The sequence below is a fragment of the Macrotis lagotis genome, chromosome 3 (assembly GCF_037893015.1).
Source record: "Macrotis lagotis isolate mMagLag1 chromosome 3, bilby.v1.9.chrom.fasta, whole genome shotgun sequence".
NCBI lineage: Eukaryota > Metazoa > Chordata > Mammalia > Peramelemorphia > Peramelidae > Macrotis > Macrotis lagotis.
Window position 1 is genome coordinate 226,455,575 of NC_133660.1, and position 21,411 is coordinate 226,476,985.

General features: G+C 41.8%; 1 protein-coding gene across 3 annotated transcripts in view; it reads right to left on the reverse strand.

The window, feature by feature from the left end:
* The window catches only part of FGFRL1 (fibroblast growth factor receptor like 1), a 229,817-nt gene that overhangs the window by 139,832 nt on the left and 68,574 nt on the right, over positions 1-21,411 (reverse strand). For all 3 annotated transcript variants that reach the window (XM_074229980.1, XM_074229979.1, XM_074229981.1), the window contains one exon: positions 9,325-9,597. In XM_074229980.1, the coding sequence (XP_074086081.1) occupies positions 9,325-9,597 (273 nt within the window). The remainder of the gene's footprint in view (positions 1-9,324; positions 9,598-21,411) is intronic.

Here is a 21,411-nt window from a genome sequence, read left to right on the forward strand (position 1 = left end):
ATTATATTTTAATCTGGTTTGGGTGGCATTCAGGAATGAGATTTGAACTCAGGTCTTTGTGACCCCCAAGCCCAGTCTCTTAGTTGACACTGCATCACTTTTATGTCTTCTTTTCTTTTTTAGGTTCACTTTTTATATCTTCTCATCAAACCTCCACAAAAGATCCAACCCATGCTTTAGGGGCCACATGGGCTATCTCTCAATAAATGTCTGACCCACTTTCTTCTCTCTAATGACGTGATTCTTTATTATCCACATACCACAATCGACTCACACCCTCCACCATTACCCTTTGGGTGACCTCCAATTTGAATTCTTCAGAGAGCTGTGATATCCCATGATTCACATCCAACGTGTCTTCAGAGCTTCCCATCTTAAAGTATAGTAAGAAGGAAGTTGCTTATCCAGGTAAATCCTCAAATAATATGGGCACACTCCATTATCAGGTCAAACTCCGAACACTTCTCGGCTTATTAGCATCTGCCAAAGCTTGCACTGCACCAGCACAGTCTTTGTGGACACAGTGTCACCTCCATTCCACAAGGAAGTACCAGAGGAGGTTTTCAGGTGGGGAAGACTTTGACTTTTCTCTAGGTTCCTGATTTCCTCAGTATCACCACCAGTAGAAATGATCATTCATTCATACCCTCTCCTCTTGGATAGTTAATGGTCATTATCTCTCTATAAATCCCCCAAAGAGGTCCACCCAATGTGAGAGAGGCTTTGCTCTAGATCTTATCATTACATAGATAACATTAGTTACTCCCATTCCAGTTACATGACTTGCCTTTTCCAGTCACATATCGGACATCCTGTGTACCATTTCTTTAATTTACTCACATTGGCTATGTGCCTCCCCATTGCCCTTTGGGTGACCCCCAACTTGAATTTGTCAGAGACTATGGTATTCCATGACTCATGCTATATAGCATCACCAGAAGTATTTTAATGCTAAAAAGATGAGCTTTTATTTCTGAGAGAAGCTCAGGATCATTAAAAGCACTGGTCAAAATCTCATATGGTTCTAGACACGTTGTTCATGCATAATATTTGTCCGAGTAATATCTTGATGGATGGACATGCTCTAGAAGCAATTATTCCAATTTCCTATAAAAGGATAACAGATATTCCTCATCCACTTGGATTTTCCTGTGTGGATAGTTAGACTCAACTCATTTGGGAGATTACTGATCTCAGTGGATTCCACACTATTTCTAGCTTTGATGCAACCCAGTACAATATTATCCACAAATAGACTCGAGTACCTGGAGAACTTCCCAATCTATAGGACACTCTGTGAATGGAACTCAGCCCTGGACACCATGTAACGTCTTGTAGGACAGAAGGGAATCCCTTTGGGCAGTAAGTGACTCTCACTTTTATTTCTTGCAGACATCAATGATTGAAGCATCATCCAAATTATTTCTATCAATACACCTGTCTAGGAAAAAAAATTGACATTCACAGGTGACATCCCTCCTCGAAGGGAACAGTAAAGGGACATTTTGTTATACTGAACAAAATACTTTTCCAAATCAATAAGTGCTAATCACCAAGCTCTCTTCAATCCAATTTATGTCTATCACAATGTGGTCTGCTATAGAATTTGTCCTTGATGGAGAAAATCACTTATTACAGTAATTCTTAACAAATCGTTTCCATTTTTCCTTTTCAAGGCAGGATCTTCTAATGGTTGGACCATAGGATTTGGAATTAGGAACACCCAGATTCTGATCCCAACTTTAACCCAGACTAGCTGTGTGGCCATGAAGCAGTCATCTGGTCTCAGCAAATCTCAACATCCTCATCAATAAAATGGACATTAGATGAGTTGTGGAACTCATCTTAAAGGCCTGTTGTGTAAGATAATTTTGCAAAGTGTTCTGTAAAATCTAAAGCACTATATAAACATCAGTTATTATTATTATTACAATTTAAAATATTATCTATTGATCCCAGAATACAAAATTTTGCAAAATAGATCTTTCCAGCCTACTCTCCTACTTATCCACCTTCATGGCCTCTGCACTCCCACCAGACTGTAGATTGGCCATCCCCCAAACCCACTCCCTGCAGAAGCCACATAGGAGAGTTAGAAAGGGTCATGGATGAAAAGATCATTTCTTATCCTAGAAGAAAGGAAAATAGGAAGACTTTTAGGAAGCAGTGGTATTTGAACTAGTCCTTAAGGATGGAGAAGATTTTCACAGGAATAAAGTTCGTGGGTTGATGGTGAAGAACAATTCGGGCACACTTTATAGATAGGCAGGTGACCATATAGGCACATAACTTGTCTTGATAACCTCCCTCTTTGCTCTGTTTTAAAAGTTTCTCCCTCACCAAATGAATAAAACTGATTTTTACCTCTTTGGATGCTAGTTGACCCCCATAGTGCACAGCACAGAGCATCTGGTCTGGAGCCTGGAAGGCTCATTTTGCTGAGTTCAACTCTGGTCCTCAGTTTCTCCATCTGTAAAATGAGGGGATTTGAATACAAGACCAATTCTAATTGAAATCTGTGCTCCTATGGTTCTCTGCCCTTATAACCCTCTCTTGCTCTAACATTTCACATTCTATGTTTTAATGTTTCCTTCTTGCTCCAACAAATTATCTTTAAGTTCTAAAAGTTTGTGATTTTATGCAAAGAGTAACAATAATTTTAAGGGGAGACATTTAAAAGGCAGACAAGACAGACACTTTCTGAGTATCTACTATGTGGCAGACACTGTCCAAGTGGGGGTAGGAGAAGAGAGATACTCAAATACAATGGTAGATAACAAAATAACAATATTAGAAAAGTCTCACAGGCTAAGGATCTGCCTTGGAGCCAAGAAGACCTGGGTCTAAATCCTGTCTCTTATTATATGTGGGGGATCCAAGCAGATCATTTAACATATCACATGCTCCCCTGGCAAATCATTTAACCCCACTGCCTTGCAAAAACTAAACAAAACATTATTCTAAGAAAGGGTATATAGGTTCAACAGATCACAAAGCATTCCATAACATTAAATTAAAAAAAAGATTAAGAATTCTCTAGAAGGTAAGATCTTTTATATAGCAGATTAACAAACCATTGCATTGGTTTGGCCAAAGGTTTCAGAAGTGGGCCCAATTCTGAGTCCCAGTCCCTCCTCCAGGGATGGGTGCTTAACTCCTCTCCCAGAAAAGGAGGCATCTCATAAAAGGATTATTTTACCAAGTGAAAAGGGCCAAAGGTTTTATGCCTCTGACTCCCCAACCAAGTAACATAAAAGAGAAATGAGTTTGGAAATAGGATGGAAACTTCTTTTCTGCATGCTCAGCTCAGTCTTGGCCTGCTCTGATCCAGGCCCAGCCTAATGAGATTGCAGATTTGGAGCCAGAAAAGACCTCAAAGGTCATTCAGTCCAACCCTTTTACCCTAGGGAAGAGGAAGCTGAGGCCCAGAGGCAGGTTTTGAATACATGTCTCTGGATTCCAAATTTAGTCTACTTTGCATTTCAGCACAGAGCCTTGAGCTGCCTCCAGGGCCACTGATAAGACTGGAATTCTGAAAATTTCATCTCACAAAGAGCAACTCAACAGAGAGAGTACACTTAACCTAGAGTAAGGAAGACTCTTGATGGGATCAAATCTTCTGTGAGCATGACTAAGTCTCTATGGAAGCCTCAGTTATCTCATCAATAAAATGGGGGTCATAACAGCAGTAGCTTTTTACAAAACTTACATAATATAGAATAGAACAGAATAATAGAAAGTATTATAATGTAATGCAACTTAAGGTAATGTAATATAGCATAATATAAACATAATGATGTTTGCCCTTTGTTCCCAAAAAAGATCACGGCATCAGGGAGGTGATGCCATGAAATACAAGTGACTTGGGTTTGAGTGACAATAAGTCACCTGCCTCACTTTCTCCTTCAGAGTCATCTGGGTCCAGTGTCCAGATATGAGTCAGGATGACTGGGGATGGTCCTGGATCCCAGACAGTCAGGGTTAAGTGGCTTGTCCAGGGTCACCAAACTAGTGTCAAGTAACTGGGGCCATAGTTGAACTCAGGTCCACCTGAATCCAGGGTCTGGTGCTTGTTTCACTGAGCCATCTAACTGTTCATACACATATATGCCTATATTTACATATACTAAACATATACAAACATGTACCAGTGATAATGTTTTAATCCTGCTCTCAATCATCTCTAATATAGACTATGTTATTAAGACTTGTATCATTATTTGACCGGTGAGAAAGTGAAGCCCAACAAAGTCCAGTGACTTGGCCAAGGTCACATAGTTAGTGGCAGGGTCAAGATTAGAACTACAGTCTTGTAAAATCCAAGTTCACTCTATTTGTACTGTGTCACCCCACTTTGTATCTATACTTCCAGTCCAGTCTGCTCAGTTACAGGAACACAGCCAGTCAGTAGCTCTGTGCCAAGGACCAAAGGCTCCAGGACTCTGTTCGGCTCTGAGATCCTGGGATCCAATGCTGAGCATAGGCCTGGGCTCAGGGGAGGGGGAGGGGTGGTGAGGGGACTGACATTCATACAGCACTGGAAGAATGACACACTTATGTCCTTGGGAAATACTCCTCTTCATTTCCTCAAAATCCATAGCCTAGCGTTCAAGGACTGCCAATGTGTGGCTTAGCTAATATCTCTTCAGCCTTATCTCTCCCTTCCTCCAGAGTCCTTTCTAGAAATACTGGAATGAGGGCTCTTTCCTGATTTCAGCCAGCTTTCTCCCACTTCCCAGCAGCATATAAACTGCATCCTATAAATGAATGAATGAATGAAAAAAAGAAACATAATCCTAAGCTTGTATCCTCTTCTGTTGAAATTCTATTCATCCTTCAAGACTAGTATTCCCAGTGACCAGAAGTCTTCCCTAATTCCATATAGAAGAGATCTCACCCTACATCACTGACCTAAAACAGAAAAAGGGGATCAAGACCCTCAGACATAGCAGGGCTCTCATCTGCTCTCATGTGTCTGGGCAGCTGACTCTTAAGTGCTAACAAACCCTCCCAAAGAGACATCTGCTTCTACTGTGCCCTCAATTTCTCTCCCAGGAAATGAGCCTTTAGAAAAAGTCAGGAAAACTATAAGTTTCCCATATTGAAAAAGATAGAACTAAGGTGATAGTATATCATTGTCTTCAAATTCAGCATGAAATCTGTAAAAGATACTAATCATTTGGGGTCTAGGTATATCCAGGAACCTGGATTCAAGTCCTGTTTCTAACATCAATTTGCTGGCAACCCTGGCAAGTGGAGTGGAGAGAACCCTGTCAAGTCAGAAAGACTTGAGTTTAAATCTGGCCTCAGACATTTCCTAGCTGTGTATAATCCTGGGCAAGACATAACTCTGTCTGCCTCAGTTTCCTCATCCGTAAAATGAACTGGAGAAGGAAATGGCAAACTATTCTGATGTCTGCTAAGAAAACCCCAAATAGTGTCACAAAAGGTCAGACACAACTGAAATAACTAAACAACAACAAACCTTGGCCAGGTCATTTCCTCATTCAGGGATTCGTCCTAGTCTCAATTTCCTCTTCCAGAAAAATGAGAGGCTTGGCTTGGGTGACCCCCTAAGACCCCTTCCAGCTTTAGAACTGATGGTTATATGATCTTATAATCACGACTCTTTTATGAGTCTTAGCTTTCTGCTCTAGAAAATGAAGGGGTTGGACTAAATGGTATCTAATAACTGTAGTAACTGCTCACATTTCTATAGCGGTTTACAAAGTGCATTCCTTATAACCGCCCTGTAAAGGGGGAAGTGCTGGGATTATTATCTTCATTTTACAGGAGGAAACCAAAACTCGGGGAGGTTGAGTGAAGTTGCCCAGGATCTTGGAAATAATAAGTGCCAGAGTTGGGATTTGAACCCAGATCTTCTGAATCCCATGTTATTTCTTCTTCACTGGGCTCTCTCTCATCTCACTACAATCCGACTTTCTGCCACCATATGACTGGAACCTTCGCCAGCCCAGAAACTCGGCTCTCCCTATCTGGAGATGCTGGGCCACAGGCCGACGAGTTCACTGGAACACACTAATGTAAACCACATTGTCCCACTGTACAGCCTCTGGTTTTTTCCACCCACAACTCAAAGCCCTCAGAACCAGCAGCGGGATCCTTTGCGAGAGCAAACAGATGTTTGCTGGTGGCTGCTGCTCTGGGCGCCTGTGCAGATCATAAAAGAGGAGAAGAGGGATGATCCCTCTCATGTAAAACGCTCCCCCACGCGCCTCGCATCAAATGGCGCTGACGGCGGAACAAGCTGTGAAAAACCTGAAATACAAAAAACCAACTCCCTCTGCCTGGCCCTGGTCAGGAAGAAGAGCCTGAGAGGTCCCAGGCAGAAGGAAGGGGAGAGTTGGAAGGGAAGAACTTTGGAGACAGCTGGCTAACAACCCCCCCCAACTTAATAGGCAGGCAAAGTGAAGTCTGGTGATGGCACTGAAGGGGCTAGCCCAAGGTCACACAGCCATTTGGGGCCTGAGCCACAGGGAGAAGTCAGGTTTCCCAACTTGCCACCCAGGGCTGTTGCCACGAGCAGGATGAGCTCCTGTATCTGAACTGATGAGGCTTGAGGAGAAGCAGGAGCATCAGGTGTCCAGAAGGACTGGAGAGGTCAGCTGAGGAGGAGGCTGGCATATTGCCTCTGGCCTTTAGAGGCTCCCGGCCCTGACACATGAGTGGAGAAGGTTAAATCTCTCTACTTCCTCATTTATAAAATAAAGGACTTGGAGTGAATGATCTCTAATGTCCTTTTTTAGCTTGAAATTCTATGGTCCTAAGATTCTATGAACCCCTGTATGGGTTATCCCATGGGTCCAGTGACCTGGAGATCCAGGAAGGAGGAAGCAAAATAAATTAGATACAGCAAAAGCTCAGAAACCTTAAATGGTTCTCAACTGGTTGCTGAATAAACTGCCACAATATGGCACCATTCTACTTTTCCAGGTTTATCTGAAACTATTTCCCACCAGAACTCTGTGCTCTGGCTGGCCAGAATGTATTACCATCTACTACAAAAATCTCTCTCTCTCTCTCTCTCTCTCTCTCTCTCACCACACACACACACACACACACACACACACACACACACACACACACACACCATTCTCTACCTTTCAAGCCTACCCACCCTTCTAGGTACACTGAAACTCCAATCTCCTCCATGAAGATAATCCCTGAACCCCTCACTAGAAGTGATCAGTCCCTCCTCCATTTTCTCAGTCTATTTTGTAAGGAACCTTTTCTCTACAATATAAGTATTTGTATGTACCTCACCACTAATCACCAACCCTCCTCCCCCCCCTCCCCAAATTAGAAACTCAATGAGGGTGAGAACTATCTCATCCATTTCTAGAACCAATGGATAGAAGTTATGGATTTGGGTATTGCTGGAAGAAGCTTCTTCCCTAGTGATGACTGAAGAGGCTACTTTGTAGGGTGGGGAAAGAAGGCAAAGTCCCTGTGACTGAAAATGTGAATGGACTAGGTAGCAAGGCAGACCAGTGGCTAGAGTGATGGATGGCCTTAGACTTAGAAAGATCTCAATTCAAACCTAGCCTCAGACACTTCCTCTGTCTGTCTCTATTTCCCCTTCTGTAAAATGGACATAATAATGGCACAGTTGGTGTGAAGATCAAATGAAATAAATATATGTAAAGTATTTCACAAAGTGTATGGAGATATACAAAAGCAAGCTGTTAGTAGTTCTTACTCTTGTGAAGAGGAGGCTAGAATGAATCTTCTCAGAGGCATCTCTGAACTTTGGGGAGTTGTCTCCCAATTCCAGAGAACTCCAAAGAATAATAGAATATTAACACTGGAAGAGACTATAGAGATCAACACATCTAACTCCTTCATTTCAGAAATGACAAAACAGCCTGTGAGAGATATGATTTCCCCAGATCTACCCAACCATCATGAGTAGGAATTCTTTGATACTCTGATGCAGGATTCCAACAAAAGAACCTGTCTCACCTTCTGACAGGATAGACCAGCTCCCTCAGTTAAGAGTGCCCTTCCCTATAACAACTTTGGGAGATAAATAGTAAGAGGATTAATATTCACATTTTCTAGATCAAGCGGCTGAGGCCAAAAAGAAAAGTGACTTATCTAAGATCACACACTCACTGAGTGTTCAAGATGAAACCCAAATCCAGGTCTTCTTATGTTCAGGGTTAGAAATATGCTATATCAAGTCCTCCACAGGGACCTCACCTTAAGCATCCCTACCAAGGGATGTCATTCAGCCTCTGCCTGAAGACCTCCAGGGACCCACCTCCTGAGGCAGTCTTTTCTGCACCACCCCTCACTTAGATCCTGACCAAAGGAGGATGTCATGAACAGCACCTGGGTTGAGCAACCAGAAGGTTCTGAGGTTCTGGTCTTATAAGGGAGAAAAAGTTTTTTTAAGGAAACAACAGGGGGGCTTCAGAATTACTTCAATCATACATATTTTGCTTTCTATATTTTGCCTCAAATTCAAGGAATCAAATACACCAAAGTGCACATTAAGACACATGTAAGGGGCAGCTAGGTTATACAGTGGATAGAGCACTGGCCCTGGAGTCAGTAGGACTTGAGTTCAAATCCATTCTCAGACATTTAATAATTACCTAGCTGTGTGATCTTGGGCAAGTCACTTAACCCCACTGCCTTGCAAAAACTAAAAGAAAAAAAGAAAAAAACAAAAAAAAAAGAAAAGCCACATATGTAAGAGACTTCTAGGATCTTGAGAGAAAAGCTGCCCAAATGTCCCTCTAGCCTAATCCCCTCTTCTTTCTTCAGATGTAGAAACTGAGACAGAGCAAAGGACTTGTCCAAGGTCACACACACACACCCACACCCACACACACACCCCACACACATTAATGGGCAGAGTCAGCACTTGAATCCAAATTCCAGAACTTAAGACTCAATGCTATTTCCACCATATGCCATTGTTTATCCTTGTCTTTCCTTGCTATTTTTCTGTGCTCTAGGCTACTCTGAGACATTCTCTGCAAGACATCTAAGAAATTCAGCACCAACCATTTTAGCACCAATCTGTCCAACATCCTTCCCTCTGGCTACACTCTACACAGAACAAGGTCTTCAGTCCAGCCACACTCCTTCAAGCTGATGGTTGATATAGAACAATGGTTAGAGAACACTCCTTCCCCTGCCACCATGTTGTATAAGACTGGTCAACTCTAGCCCTTCTCCCCTACTACCCTTCTATCAACTAAGCCCCCTACACTCAGTCCAGGCCTGGTGTTGCCCTCTTTCCTTCCTATGTCCAGTACTGACCACCCTTTCTTGGGGTACAATAACACTCACCCATCACAATGAGAGTATAATTGACACTCAGGCTGCCGAAGCCATTGGTGGCCTTGCATACATAGGTACCAGCATCCCCTCGTTCCACCTCCTTGATCTTCAAACCCTGGGGGAGGACCCGAAAACGGGCCCAGCCACTGTGGATGGTGCGCCCGTCCTTAGTCCACATGGTGAGGGGTGGTGGGTCCCCTTCCACAGGGCATAGGAGTTTGACAGTCCTCCCCAGCCGCGCCGACTGCCTGGGAGCCACACGGTCAGAGATCCTTGGAGGGCCTACAAAACAAGAGGAAATATAACTGAGCTGGGCTCTACTTCAGCAGCCTAGTGATTCACCCCCTTATACCAGCACTGGCCTGGGTGTTAGAAGACCTCAGTGGATTCCCAATGTTTGACACCTACTATTGATACAACCACAGAAAAGTTGACTCACCTCCTCAGCCTCACAGAATCACAGGACCCCAGAGATTATTTAAGCCAACTTCCTCATTTTATAGAGGAAACTGAGGCCCAGAAAAAAGGAAGTAATTTGCTAAAGTCACACAGATAATAAGTGGAAAAGTAAAGATTCAAAACCAGGTCTCCAGATTCTGAGACCCATGCTTTACCACACCACCCTGACTCCTGAACCTTTAATAAGAATTTACTTTGTGCCCAAGAACAATATAAATATATATAAAATATACATTAATATATACATAGTTTTCTTGTATCCACAAGATAGATACACAATCACAACAGCATTTTAGCATTACAAAGACTAGCCATGATTCTGCTACTATCAGAAAAGTGATGGACTCAAGGTCAGAAAGATATGTCAATTTTCAAATCACACTATAATGGGAATTTATTTTGCTTCATTTTGCATAGTAGTTAGAAAGAGTTTTTAAATCTTTTTTTCCCCAAACAATTATTCAACAAATAATTTTTTTTTAAATCTACTATGTGTACTGGGAGGGGAGAGGAAGAGAGAGCATAACCTGAAGAAAAGAAAGAAGGGAAGATGAAAGATTTTTACAAATCAATAGGGGATAGAGAGGACAGAAGGAGACATAGACAAACAAGACAGCTTTGAAAGTTTCGTGTTATTGTTATATACCTAAAAAGACTAGCAAGGGGTCAGACACCAGTAGTGTCCCATACAATCTCCTTTCTTCTCCCTTGCATTTTTATAAAAGGAAATGCTCACTTTAATTCAGAATAAAAATTAAAAAGAAAAAAAAAGAGTACCCTCTGCTCTGTGAATCACTGTGGTTTCTCCTTCCTCTCAGACATCCTAACTACCCCCCCCCCAACACACACACACACTCACTCACACACACCTCCAAGCCCCAGGGGAAGCCTGTTCCTTTCTAGCTCCTCCATGACTGCTCCTCAGATACCCTGAAGCCCAAATAAATAACTGGACAGGCTCTTGAAAACAAGGAGTCCTAATTCCTTCATGCATTTCTAGGTACAGCAATTCTAAAGGTCAGACTGTGGTCATCCCAGAGATGGGAGAATGGCAGAGTGGAAGTGGAGCAGTTGTTGGGGTTAAAGAATTTGCAAGATAGCACATTTCTTTACCAAACAACCCTAGATCATCCTTTCCATGTGCTGATTCCATTCCTCACTGACCTAACCTCCCTCCCCTTTCCCTGACCACCCCCCACCCCCACTCCCACCCCAGGGACACACAGATAAATCTCAGGCCAAATCAACCTTGGATCCTGGACAAAGGATCTGGTGAGCTAAGATTCTTTGCATATCCCCCTACCCCAAGCTAGCTGGGGCTATGGATGCCCAGAATCCAGAATTGGAAGAAGTCAGTCTTTCCTCCTGTTTTAACCTCCCAGATTCTCAGAACCAGATGCGGAACTCAAAAGGACCAGGAAGCTTTTAAAGGACAGGGTAGATGCTGGCCTGTTTGGGGGAAGTTGCCCTACACTGTGAATCAGGATACATGAGTTCAAGTTGCAGGTCTGTCACTAACTGGCTGGAGGACTTGCTTAAAGTCACTGCCTTTTTCCTGGACACACACCACACACACACACACACACACACACACACACACACACACACAGGACCTCTATGATATATATACATATATATTACATCTTTTTAATTTCATTAAATATTTTCCAATTACATGTTTTGAAAATTTTAACATTCATTTTTCAAAAATTTTGAGTTCCAAATTCTCCTCCCACAACTCTTGAGAAGGCAAGCAATATAGCAATATAGATATATGAATGACCTCAGTTTTTCATTCTGTCAAATGGTGATAAGCCCTCCCCACTTCCCTTAAAGAGAACTATGAGGAAACCAACTGTAATGAGAAAAATGCTTTGAAAGGATGCCACCTCATCCTTGTCACCTGCCATGGAGTCAATTATGCAATTATCCTGATTCAGCTGAAGCTCCAACTCTTCCCTGAAACTTTCCCATTCCACCCCTAATCCACACTGATCCTCTCCTTCTCTGAGTCCCACATTACTCAGTAAAAGCTTGATGGTGACAGTGACAGAAGCAGTAGCAACAAAATCAAGTTCTAGAAAGGCAGCCAGGTGGCTCAATAGATAGAGCACCAGCTCTGAAGCCTGAAGGACCTAAGTTCAAACCCAATCTCAGATTCTTACTAGCCATGTGACCCTGGGCAAGTCACTTCATCTGTTTGTCTCAGTTTCTTCATCTATAAAGTAAGTTGGAAAAGGAAATCTAAATCCTTGCCAAAAAATTCCAAATAGGGTCACCAAGAGTTGGACATGAATGAATGAACAACAACAGAAAGTTCTATAAAAGGCTTTCCTTTTAAGAGACTTTATAAAATGCCTGTGAGCAAACTCTGGGTGATTAGATTAGACAAGGATGATTATCACTGGACAGATGAAGAAACTAGAAAGGCAAGAGTTTAGTGATTTACCCAAGATCATATAGCTAATAATTATTAGAGGCAGAATTAGAACCCAGATCTCTCCTGATGAAAAAATCCAGTGCTCTTTTTCACTATAGCATGTTATCTAATAATAATAATAATAATAATAATAATAATAATAATAATAATAATACTGCTTACTAGGAACCAGATCCTCACAACAACTTAGCAAGTATGTACTATTATTTTCTCTATTTGACAGATGAAGAAACTGAGGTAAGTGACTTGCCCAGGGATTCACAGCTGATAAGTGACTGAGGCTGAATTTGGTCCATATCCAGTGGTCTATCCACCATGCCACCTAAGTTGTCCATCTACTACTTGTAACCATTTTTAGCACCAAACAAAAGGGCTCTGATTTCAGGAGGCACTCCATAAATGCTTACTCAATTTGTTGCTGAATTTTGAAACCCTAAATCTTTGAAATCTATTATAGGAATCTTTCCTCATTTCTTCATTTCTTGGATCAGTATCTTGTCTCCTCTATAAGGTTGTGAGCTGGCCAGAACTGAGTGACCCCAACCTCCTCAAGAGAAATAAAGCTTCCTCTGATTCTCCTAGCCAATCCCAGAAATCTGTTGCTTCAGAGATCTCATGTCACTGGTACCTCATGATCACATTCATCACCTTCTAATTTACCTGACAACTACTAGCAGACCTGAGTAGCTCAGAGTCTGGAAAGAGACCCAACTCTAGAACCAAAATCAAGATAGTAATAATTTCTTTCCAATAGATATCCCTAAGGAGGAGGCAACAAGGTCAAGGATGTTATCTTTTACTGGAATCTAAGCTCCCTGAGGCCAGGATTTTCTTGCTGGCTTCAATTTGTAACCTCAGCACTTGGCATAATGCCTGTGTCATGGTAAACAGTTGATAAATGTTTTGTCTGTCTATCTTTCAAAAGAATGAGGAACCAAAGTTCCTATTACACAATTTCAATGTTTTATATTGAAAAATATTTTCTCAATTAACTGTCATAATAAAACCTGAGCTGTGTGTCTTGATTCTTCCTTGTTCCTTGCCTCCTACAGCCAATCATCAGGGTCTTGTCCCTTCCATGGCTACACCTCTCAAACTAATTCCTTTCTCTCTTTCTCCCCCCACCCCAGTTCCCCACCACTTCCCCACCACAACACCTTTATCATCACCTGATTGAACAGTGGCTTCCTAACAGGTTTTTCTGCCTCTAGTCTTGTTCTTCACCAGTCCTATTAAAATAATTTTCCTTAGGTCAGTTGTACATAATAGAGGTCTGCAGTTTTGTGAACTATCTTCTTTTTCTGTTCTACTATATATGTGGAAATTTCCATTTTGTTTGGTATTGTTTGGAAGAAAAATTTTAAACTTTTTTTTGCAAGGCAGTGGGGTTAAGTGGCTTGCCCAAGGCTGCACAGCTAGGTAATTATTAAGTGTCTGAGGCCGGATTTGAACTCAGGTACTCCTGACTCCAGGGCCAGTGCTCTATCCACTGTGCCACCTAGCTGCCCCTAAACTTTTTTTAAAGAAAGATTTTTCTTAAATCATGAATCTAATGGGGTCATTCCCCTTCTCAAGAATCTTCAATGATTCCCTGTTGCTTCCCAAGAAAAGTCTAAACACCTCTACATAATATTTAAGATTGTCCACACCTCAGTAGGCACATAGGGACACAAAAACACACACAATGGGTGTCTGTGAGCATTTGTGTCTGTCTCTGAGAATAGTTACTTTTTTTGTGATGTTATGAATCTGAATGTATCTGATGTGATGTTATGCATCTGATGCTATGTCATATGATGTGATGTTTCTGTTTACTTGTTTTTTTAGATTTTTCAAGGCAATGGGGTTAAGTGGTTTGCCCAAGACCACATGGCTAGGTAATTATTAAGTGTCTGAGGTCGGATTTGAACCCAGGTACTCCTGACTCCAAGGCTGGTGCTCTATCCACTGCGCCACCTAGCCACCCAGATGTGATGTTTCTGAAAGACCTCTTCCTACCCTTGTTCGTGGCTCCCTATGCACATCTCTGTGAATTAGCATCTCCCTCTCTGGCTGTAAGTGAGTGTTCAGATGTACACTATTTCCCTTTGTGAAAATACACCATAGGGTACCTGGACATCTCTAGAGTGCTCACCATTGCTTTATTTGTTTAAATATTTCAGCTCACTTACACCCAGACAAATGTGCTGAGCTATTTGCATCCAAAAGGAAGACAGAGTGCCTGGTCCCAGGCTGGCCCTGCCTGGGAAGGGGCAGCCTCACACCTGTCTTCCACAAACAGCTGGCTCAGTATCCGTTCCCATCAGCGATCCCAGTGGCGGCAGGCTCCTGGGAGAGGTCGAGAGAGGTCCTTCTTTGCTTCTCCTTCTCTAAGGATTCCACCCATCCTCCTCCTCCCCCATTCCCCCAGATATTGGTCCTCCCGCTACACAACACCCCTGGATGCCTGCCAACCAAGCATTTCAGAAGGAGGGGAATGTTGGAGGGAAGCAGATTGAAGAGGAGGGGAAGGGAAGGGATGGACTGGAAAGAATCCCCTGGGGAAGGGGACATGATAAGACTGGGGGAGGGGAGGGGCTGGGGAGGCTCCTAGGCCCCATTTCTCTCTCAGAACTCCTGGGATAGGGAGGGGCATGAGGGTACAAGAACCAGGAGTCCTTGGGTCAGACTGAAAAGTTCATGCACTCCCCAAGCTCTGGCCCTGTATTAAAACTTGATTTACGGTCCTTCCGGAAACCCACTAGATGTTCTCTGTTTTGATAGCAATTGGAGCCTTGGCTAGAGATTTAGCAACACCTCAGAGGGAAGGGAGGGTCAGTTCGCACTCCACATTCCTGCCTTCCCATGGGCCAAAGGCTTTTCAACAGGCAGCTGGTGGAGGGGAGGCAGAAGATATTGGTTCTAATCTCAGCTCTAAGGCTAAGTCTCTGTGGGACCTGAAGCAAGAGGACCACTGGTGAAGCCTTTGTTTCCCAACCTGTAAAATGGGGGGGGGGGGAAGGGGAAACTGATATGCCATGTTGGTGGATGATCCCTCTAGGGTCTCCTCTAGGTCAGACAGCATATACATATATATATATATATTCTAAGATTTGAATGATCTATGAATCTGATCTAATGGGCCTGGGAAAGGGTGTCACTGTTCTCCCAAGATTAGCCTATGGCCAAGGGTTACCCATCCCACACAAAAAGAAATCATCAAAGGGAACTTTATTCTTACACCCTCTCCTCCACCCCCAAAAATACTCCAAAACGATTACAAAGAAGAAATTCCTAAGGAGGCCAGGGCCTTGAACAACCTCTTGTATTGGAAAGAAATGTATATACCCACACATTATACTGTAAAGTTTATAAAGAAATTTTAAAGAAGTTTTAAAGAGTCCCAAGGGTTATATATATTTTATTGTTTAATAGCCAACACGTCCGCATCCCATGAAGAGAAGAATTCTTTGGGAAGGCCCACACTGGCAGAAAGGCAGCTCAGCTTCTCATCTGGCTCTCTGATAAAAATTATTCTATTGGAGCTGGGTGGACCCCTTAGAATACAGGAGGTCAAAACTAGGGTTCTGCGGCTAGAGAAATTAGTCCAGATAGGGAAACAGATCCAAGGAAAGAACTGAACTCAAGTCACCCAGTCAAACTCAGTTAGTGGTCTGAAAAGTTGGGAGATAGTAATGTTTAAATCACATTTAAAGGTGTGAAAAGCAATGCATCTATGTTATCTGACCTTCACAACAATCTTGGGAGGCAGAGACTATGATTAACCCTATTTTACAGATGAGTAAACTGAGAAGTCATTTGCCCAGCATCACACAAGCTAGTTAGCATCTAAGGTAGGATTTGAATTTAGATCTTCCTGACTTCCTGATCCCAAGGCCTCTGCTTTACCTACTAAGTCAAACATCACTCCATTCCACTTAATCCCATTGCCTTTCAAAAACTAAAAAGAAAAAAAAATAGAATTTAAAAAACACTTGAAAGATCATGTTGTCCAACCTCCTCCTTTTATGGAGGTGGAATGGAAGATACCTTGCCTAAGGTTAGGGAGCAGAGCTCAGAGGAGCCTGAATGAGACCAAGGGAGAACAGTCGTCCCTCCTTCCAGAAAAGAGGGGAGAGATTTCTATTTCCTTTGGTCCTAGTCAAATGTTTATTAGTAACTATGTGATTGATGGTGATAAAAATCCCAAAATGGATATGCTGCAACTAACTTTCTATGTCATACCAGAAAAGCACCCCCCTTCCCTGAGCCCCAGTTTTCCTAATAATAAAACACGAGGCATGGACCTACATTCAAATCCTACCCCAGATGCTTTCTGTGTGTCCTTGGAAAAGTCACTTAATGTCTCTGGGCCTCAGTTTCCTCATCTGTAAAATGAGGTTAATAATACCATCTGCCTCCCAGGATTGTTGTGAGGATCACATGAGGTCTAGATGATTTCTAGAGTGCCTTCTATTTCTGGATCCAAAGTCCTATGATGCTAAAAAACATCTCTCCTCTTCCCCAACCCAAGTGCTTTCCATGGTCAGCCTCTATAAACTCCCTTATATTAAATTAAAACTTGGTTTAACATCATTATGCAAACTTTCACAGGCACCAAAAGAGATGTTTTTGCTACCTCTGAATTTTAAAATCAGGAAAAGGGAGTGAACTCCTGTGGTGCCCAGGTGCCCGGTTCTACAAGGGACCTTTCACCCAAACACCACTACCATATATGGGGAATTGGGAAGAAGGAGAGGTTCCTTATCCTCAGAGGCACCCAGAATGGCTGGGAGAACAGATTCCCATATAAGGACTCAAGAAAAGAATCCTCCAGCATATATCACTATCTACTTAGAGCCAGTGTGGTCTTTCTCAAGTAAAGGAAGTAAGTAGACATTTTTCCATCAAAGCCTCCTTCGAGAAGCCTTCTCTGCCCCTAGCCCTGCCCCAGACCATATAGAAGTGATCTTTGGCCCCTGTTTTAATATGTATTATAGCCCTCTCAGGTCCTAAACTAGAAACTTGATGAGGGTAGACAAGCATCACAGCATCTGGTTCTTTTCTGTACATGTTCCAAAGTCCATATAGAGTTTCCACACCATAAGCATTCCTTTAGGATTTACAAAGGTTTGAGTTTCCTTCCAATAAGCCTGGAGAGAGAGTTTCAGCTGCTATCTAACTGCACTCCAGGTAAGGGAATAAGAAAGGAAAGAGAGAGTGAGCCCACCTATGGCTCACCTGGGTCAGAGAGCTCACTTGTGGCAGTCACTGCTTGGACTTGAATCCAGTCTGCTGACCTCCAGACAGTGCTCATAAATGGATTGGAAAGGACTGAATGAAGAAACATGACAAGACCCACCCTATCTCCTCCTTCCCACAACCCCTGGTTCCCATGTAACAGGCACGAGTGTGTAAACACAGATTCTCCCCAGTCATCCCTATGCCCCAGTGGCCCATGAAGTTGTGTGTAACCCACTTTCAGCACATCCTGGTTTAATAAATAATTAGCCATTTCCCTCAGAGACAGACACTGCCCACCAGGCTCCCCAACAGGAAATTCTAAGTGTCATTGTTTATGTCTGCAGGGAAGGAGAGAAACCACCACAGTGAAGAGCTGACTGGGAGCCAGGCCCTGGACCTGCCTGGGTGATATTTGTAAATAACTGACTTACTGGAGCATGGGCCCACAATGGAGGCCTTCTTCACATGAGATGATCACAGGAAGGGCTTTGGAACTAGAAGGCGTCTGACAAACTTGGAAGCCTTCATTCCTCCCAGCACCCTCTCACAGAGTATCACAGCAGGAAGAGCCCTTAGAGACCACCTAGCCCATATTTTATAGACGGGGAAACTGAGGTCCAGAAAGGGAAAGAAACTTGTCCTATATCACACAGCTTTGGTCAAAGGTTTTTCCCTATATTGAACAAATTATGCCAGACAAACCCTGTGAAAATATGAAAGACTTCAATGACATACATCATCTTGATCTCTCTGAGGGAACCTTGGAAGCAACAAGACCTCACTTTACAGATAGGGAAGCTCAGGATCAAGGAGGAGAAGTGATTTGCTCAAAGGCACACAGGTAAGCAAGTAGTAAAGGAGGGATTTTCTAATGGAAGAACACCAAAGAAGCTTTCCCCACCTTTTCTTGAAGTTAAGAATATGTGATATGATGAGTTAATGACAAAAAGAATGGATTTGAAGTCAGAGGACCTGAATCATTGCTACCTATGTGACCTTGGGAAAGCAATTCCCCTCTCTGGGACTTTATTTCTTCATCTGTAAAATAAAGAAATTGGACTAATCCCAAGATTCTTGATAGTTTTTGTGTCTTAAGTACCTTCTCTATCTGGTAAGACCTATGGACTCCATCTCAGAATAATGTTTTCGAAATGAATAAAATACATAGGAATAGAAAGAAAATCAATTAAGTCGAAATATGGTTATAAAAAATGTTTTTAACCCAAGTTCACAGGCCCTGGGTTCAGAATCCCTGAAATCCATTATATCTAAATTTGCCTCCAACTCTAAATTTTATGATCCAGACCTGTGGAGTCAGAGAAAGAATTTTGCATTGAGGATCAATGGTTCCAGGCTCTGAGACTTTGAACAAGGTCACACCTTTCCTGCCTAGGAAATTTTGTACATCTCTTTGCCTCCTCACTTTGGTATCACAACATCATTTATCAATTAATTATTTTATATGGGGTAAGATCCTGCTCATTCATCTGTAATTCCATTTGGCCTTCCTTCTGTTTTCTTCTATTTTAATTTAATCCTATAATTTAAAAAATGTAGGAAGGAAGGAAGGGAGACAAAACCTTGTAACAAATATGCATAGTCAAGCAAAATAAATTCTCACAATGGTCATGTCCCAAAGTAAATGGGTGACATAATTTTTAAAGTAGCCAGAGTCTAATTTTTAGGACACTCAAATAAGGGAATTTTCTAAAATTTCTAAAAGAATAGAGATCACAGATCATTTAAACACTCCCCAAAAGGCAACCAGAAGATATCAGTAACTAGCAACCCACATGCCTATAAAAATCATCTCTTTAATATCTTTATTAACTCTTCCAGTGCTGAAAACAATTTTTTTCCCTTTTATCCCAATGCTGAATATTTTGTGACAAATTGGGGCCAAAATAGGAATTTTACAAGGGATCAATTATAGTTGCAGTTTAAGTTAGTTTCTTCCCAACTACCCTATAAATGAACCTAAAACAATTAAATAACAAATAAAACTTGCAAAAATATGTATTTTTCAACATAATATGCTCCTGTACTGAAAGAGTTAAAAAGATCCATGCACATATTGACAGCATTCTTAATAAAAAATACAAGCAAGGGAACAGCTGCCTTTTCCTTATGAGTTTCCACAGCAGGAGTAGGCAACCTTTTTTTTCTGACAAGGGTCATTTGGATATTTATAACATGATTTGCAGGCTATATTTGGGTAATTTACTTAATTAAATAATTTAATAATTTAAAAAGCACCTAGATTTATTGAAATTTTGAGTCCTGCCTGCAATTGCCTTGGCAATGCCAAATCAATATGTCTGACAGTTTCCTGCCCCTTCTCTACAGCCTAGTCTACACAAATGACTTCAAGGTATAGAAATATAAACCTGTTTGTTGATTACTCCCAAAAAAACTTCAAAACCACCACCACAAAACCAACTGTGGCTTGATGGCTTTCTTCCAACAGGGTTTCCACCACACATAATATTATTGCTAACATTTCCATAGTGCTTTAACACCATCAAACATCCCTTTAATATAGTTAACTACAAAGAACTTTTTTCATTTTCTCTGCTTATTAAAGAACAGGCTTTGACACAATTTTGGAGCAGGTCCTATATAGATTCCAAAAGGAAAGAGAATTTTTTATGGATGGTAATATTCTTCAGATGCTCCCATTTATATATGACATTTTATTAATTACATTAGATCTAAAAACACTAAAGAGACTTTTCAAAGTCATTCAGAAGAATTTAGCAATCTACACAGGAAAAACAAAATGGATGAAGAATGCATTTTGACCATATGATGACATGCAGTTGAGTGGATAGTCTACTTAGGACATTAGTCTTAGACAGACACAGTAGATAGATGGGCAGAGAATAGTAGGAGAAAAGAGAATAAGTAATATGACACCTGAAGAACTAGCAGTGAATTAAACAATCTCTACTGCTTAAATATCTTTTTAACACTAATATTTTCCAAAAATATTTTCCAAAAATTTTCCATTTGGCTTCAAGTCATGGAACAGCACAAGGATAGAAATTGTAGAGGGTCCAAAGGGAAATGGAAAGATAGACAGTACAGATAAGCAGACTACAACATGTTAACAAAAATTACTTGTAGTCACAAAGTGACATGAAAAATTAATAAAGGGCTGATTATGACTGAAAAATCAGCTGGGTCATTCATGAACTAAGATCAAAGGATAAGGGGCAGCTAGGTGACCTAAGTTCAAATCCAACCTCAGACTCTTAATAATTACCTAGATGTCTGACCTTGGACAAGTCACTTAACTCCATTGCCTTGCAAACAACAACAAACAACTACAAAAAGATCAAAGGATAACAGATGGACCTGGACTGCTGAGCACTGGGAAGATATGCATGAAATACTAGAAGACTTCTAAGTAGATCTTCTCTGAAAGATATGAAAGGAAATGGATAAGACTCACACAATATAAAGTTTCAGAAGGCTTGCAACCTATACTGGTGGAATGAAGATCATCAGTATAGAGCCAGACAATGGACTTGGGTAGGAACTGAATTTCAAAAGACAAAGGAGAAACATCCCTGCCCTCAAGAAGCTTATAATTTATAAGAAAAGATGACATCTATACATCTATAGAAGTAGACACAAAATGGGTACAAAACAATAAGCCCCCATACCCTCTTCTGCAGCAACTGTGGAGAAATAAAAAATGGTCTTCTATAGAATGTGGCATTTAAATTGGATCAAATACACACACACACACATACATTCTTAATGAGTGGGCTTCCTATGGGGGGAGCAGCAGTGGCCACTGGGGTCTGGGATGCTGGTGTGAATTGGCCCATCCCATGCACCCAGAGCCTGGGGCCCAGTCCAGAGTTACCAGGAGCTCAGCCCAAGAGCTCTCACTTTGCCTCAGCTGAGGAGCCTAGGTGGATTAAGGTCTCGCCAGCCTAGCTGCCAATTCCTTACCCTTTCCTGAA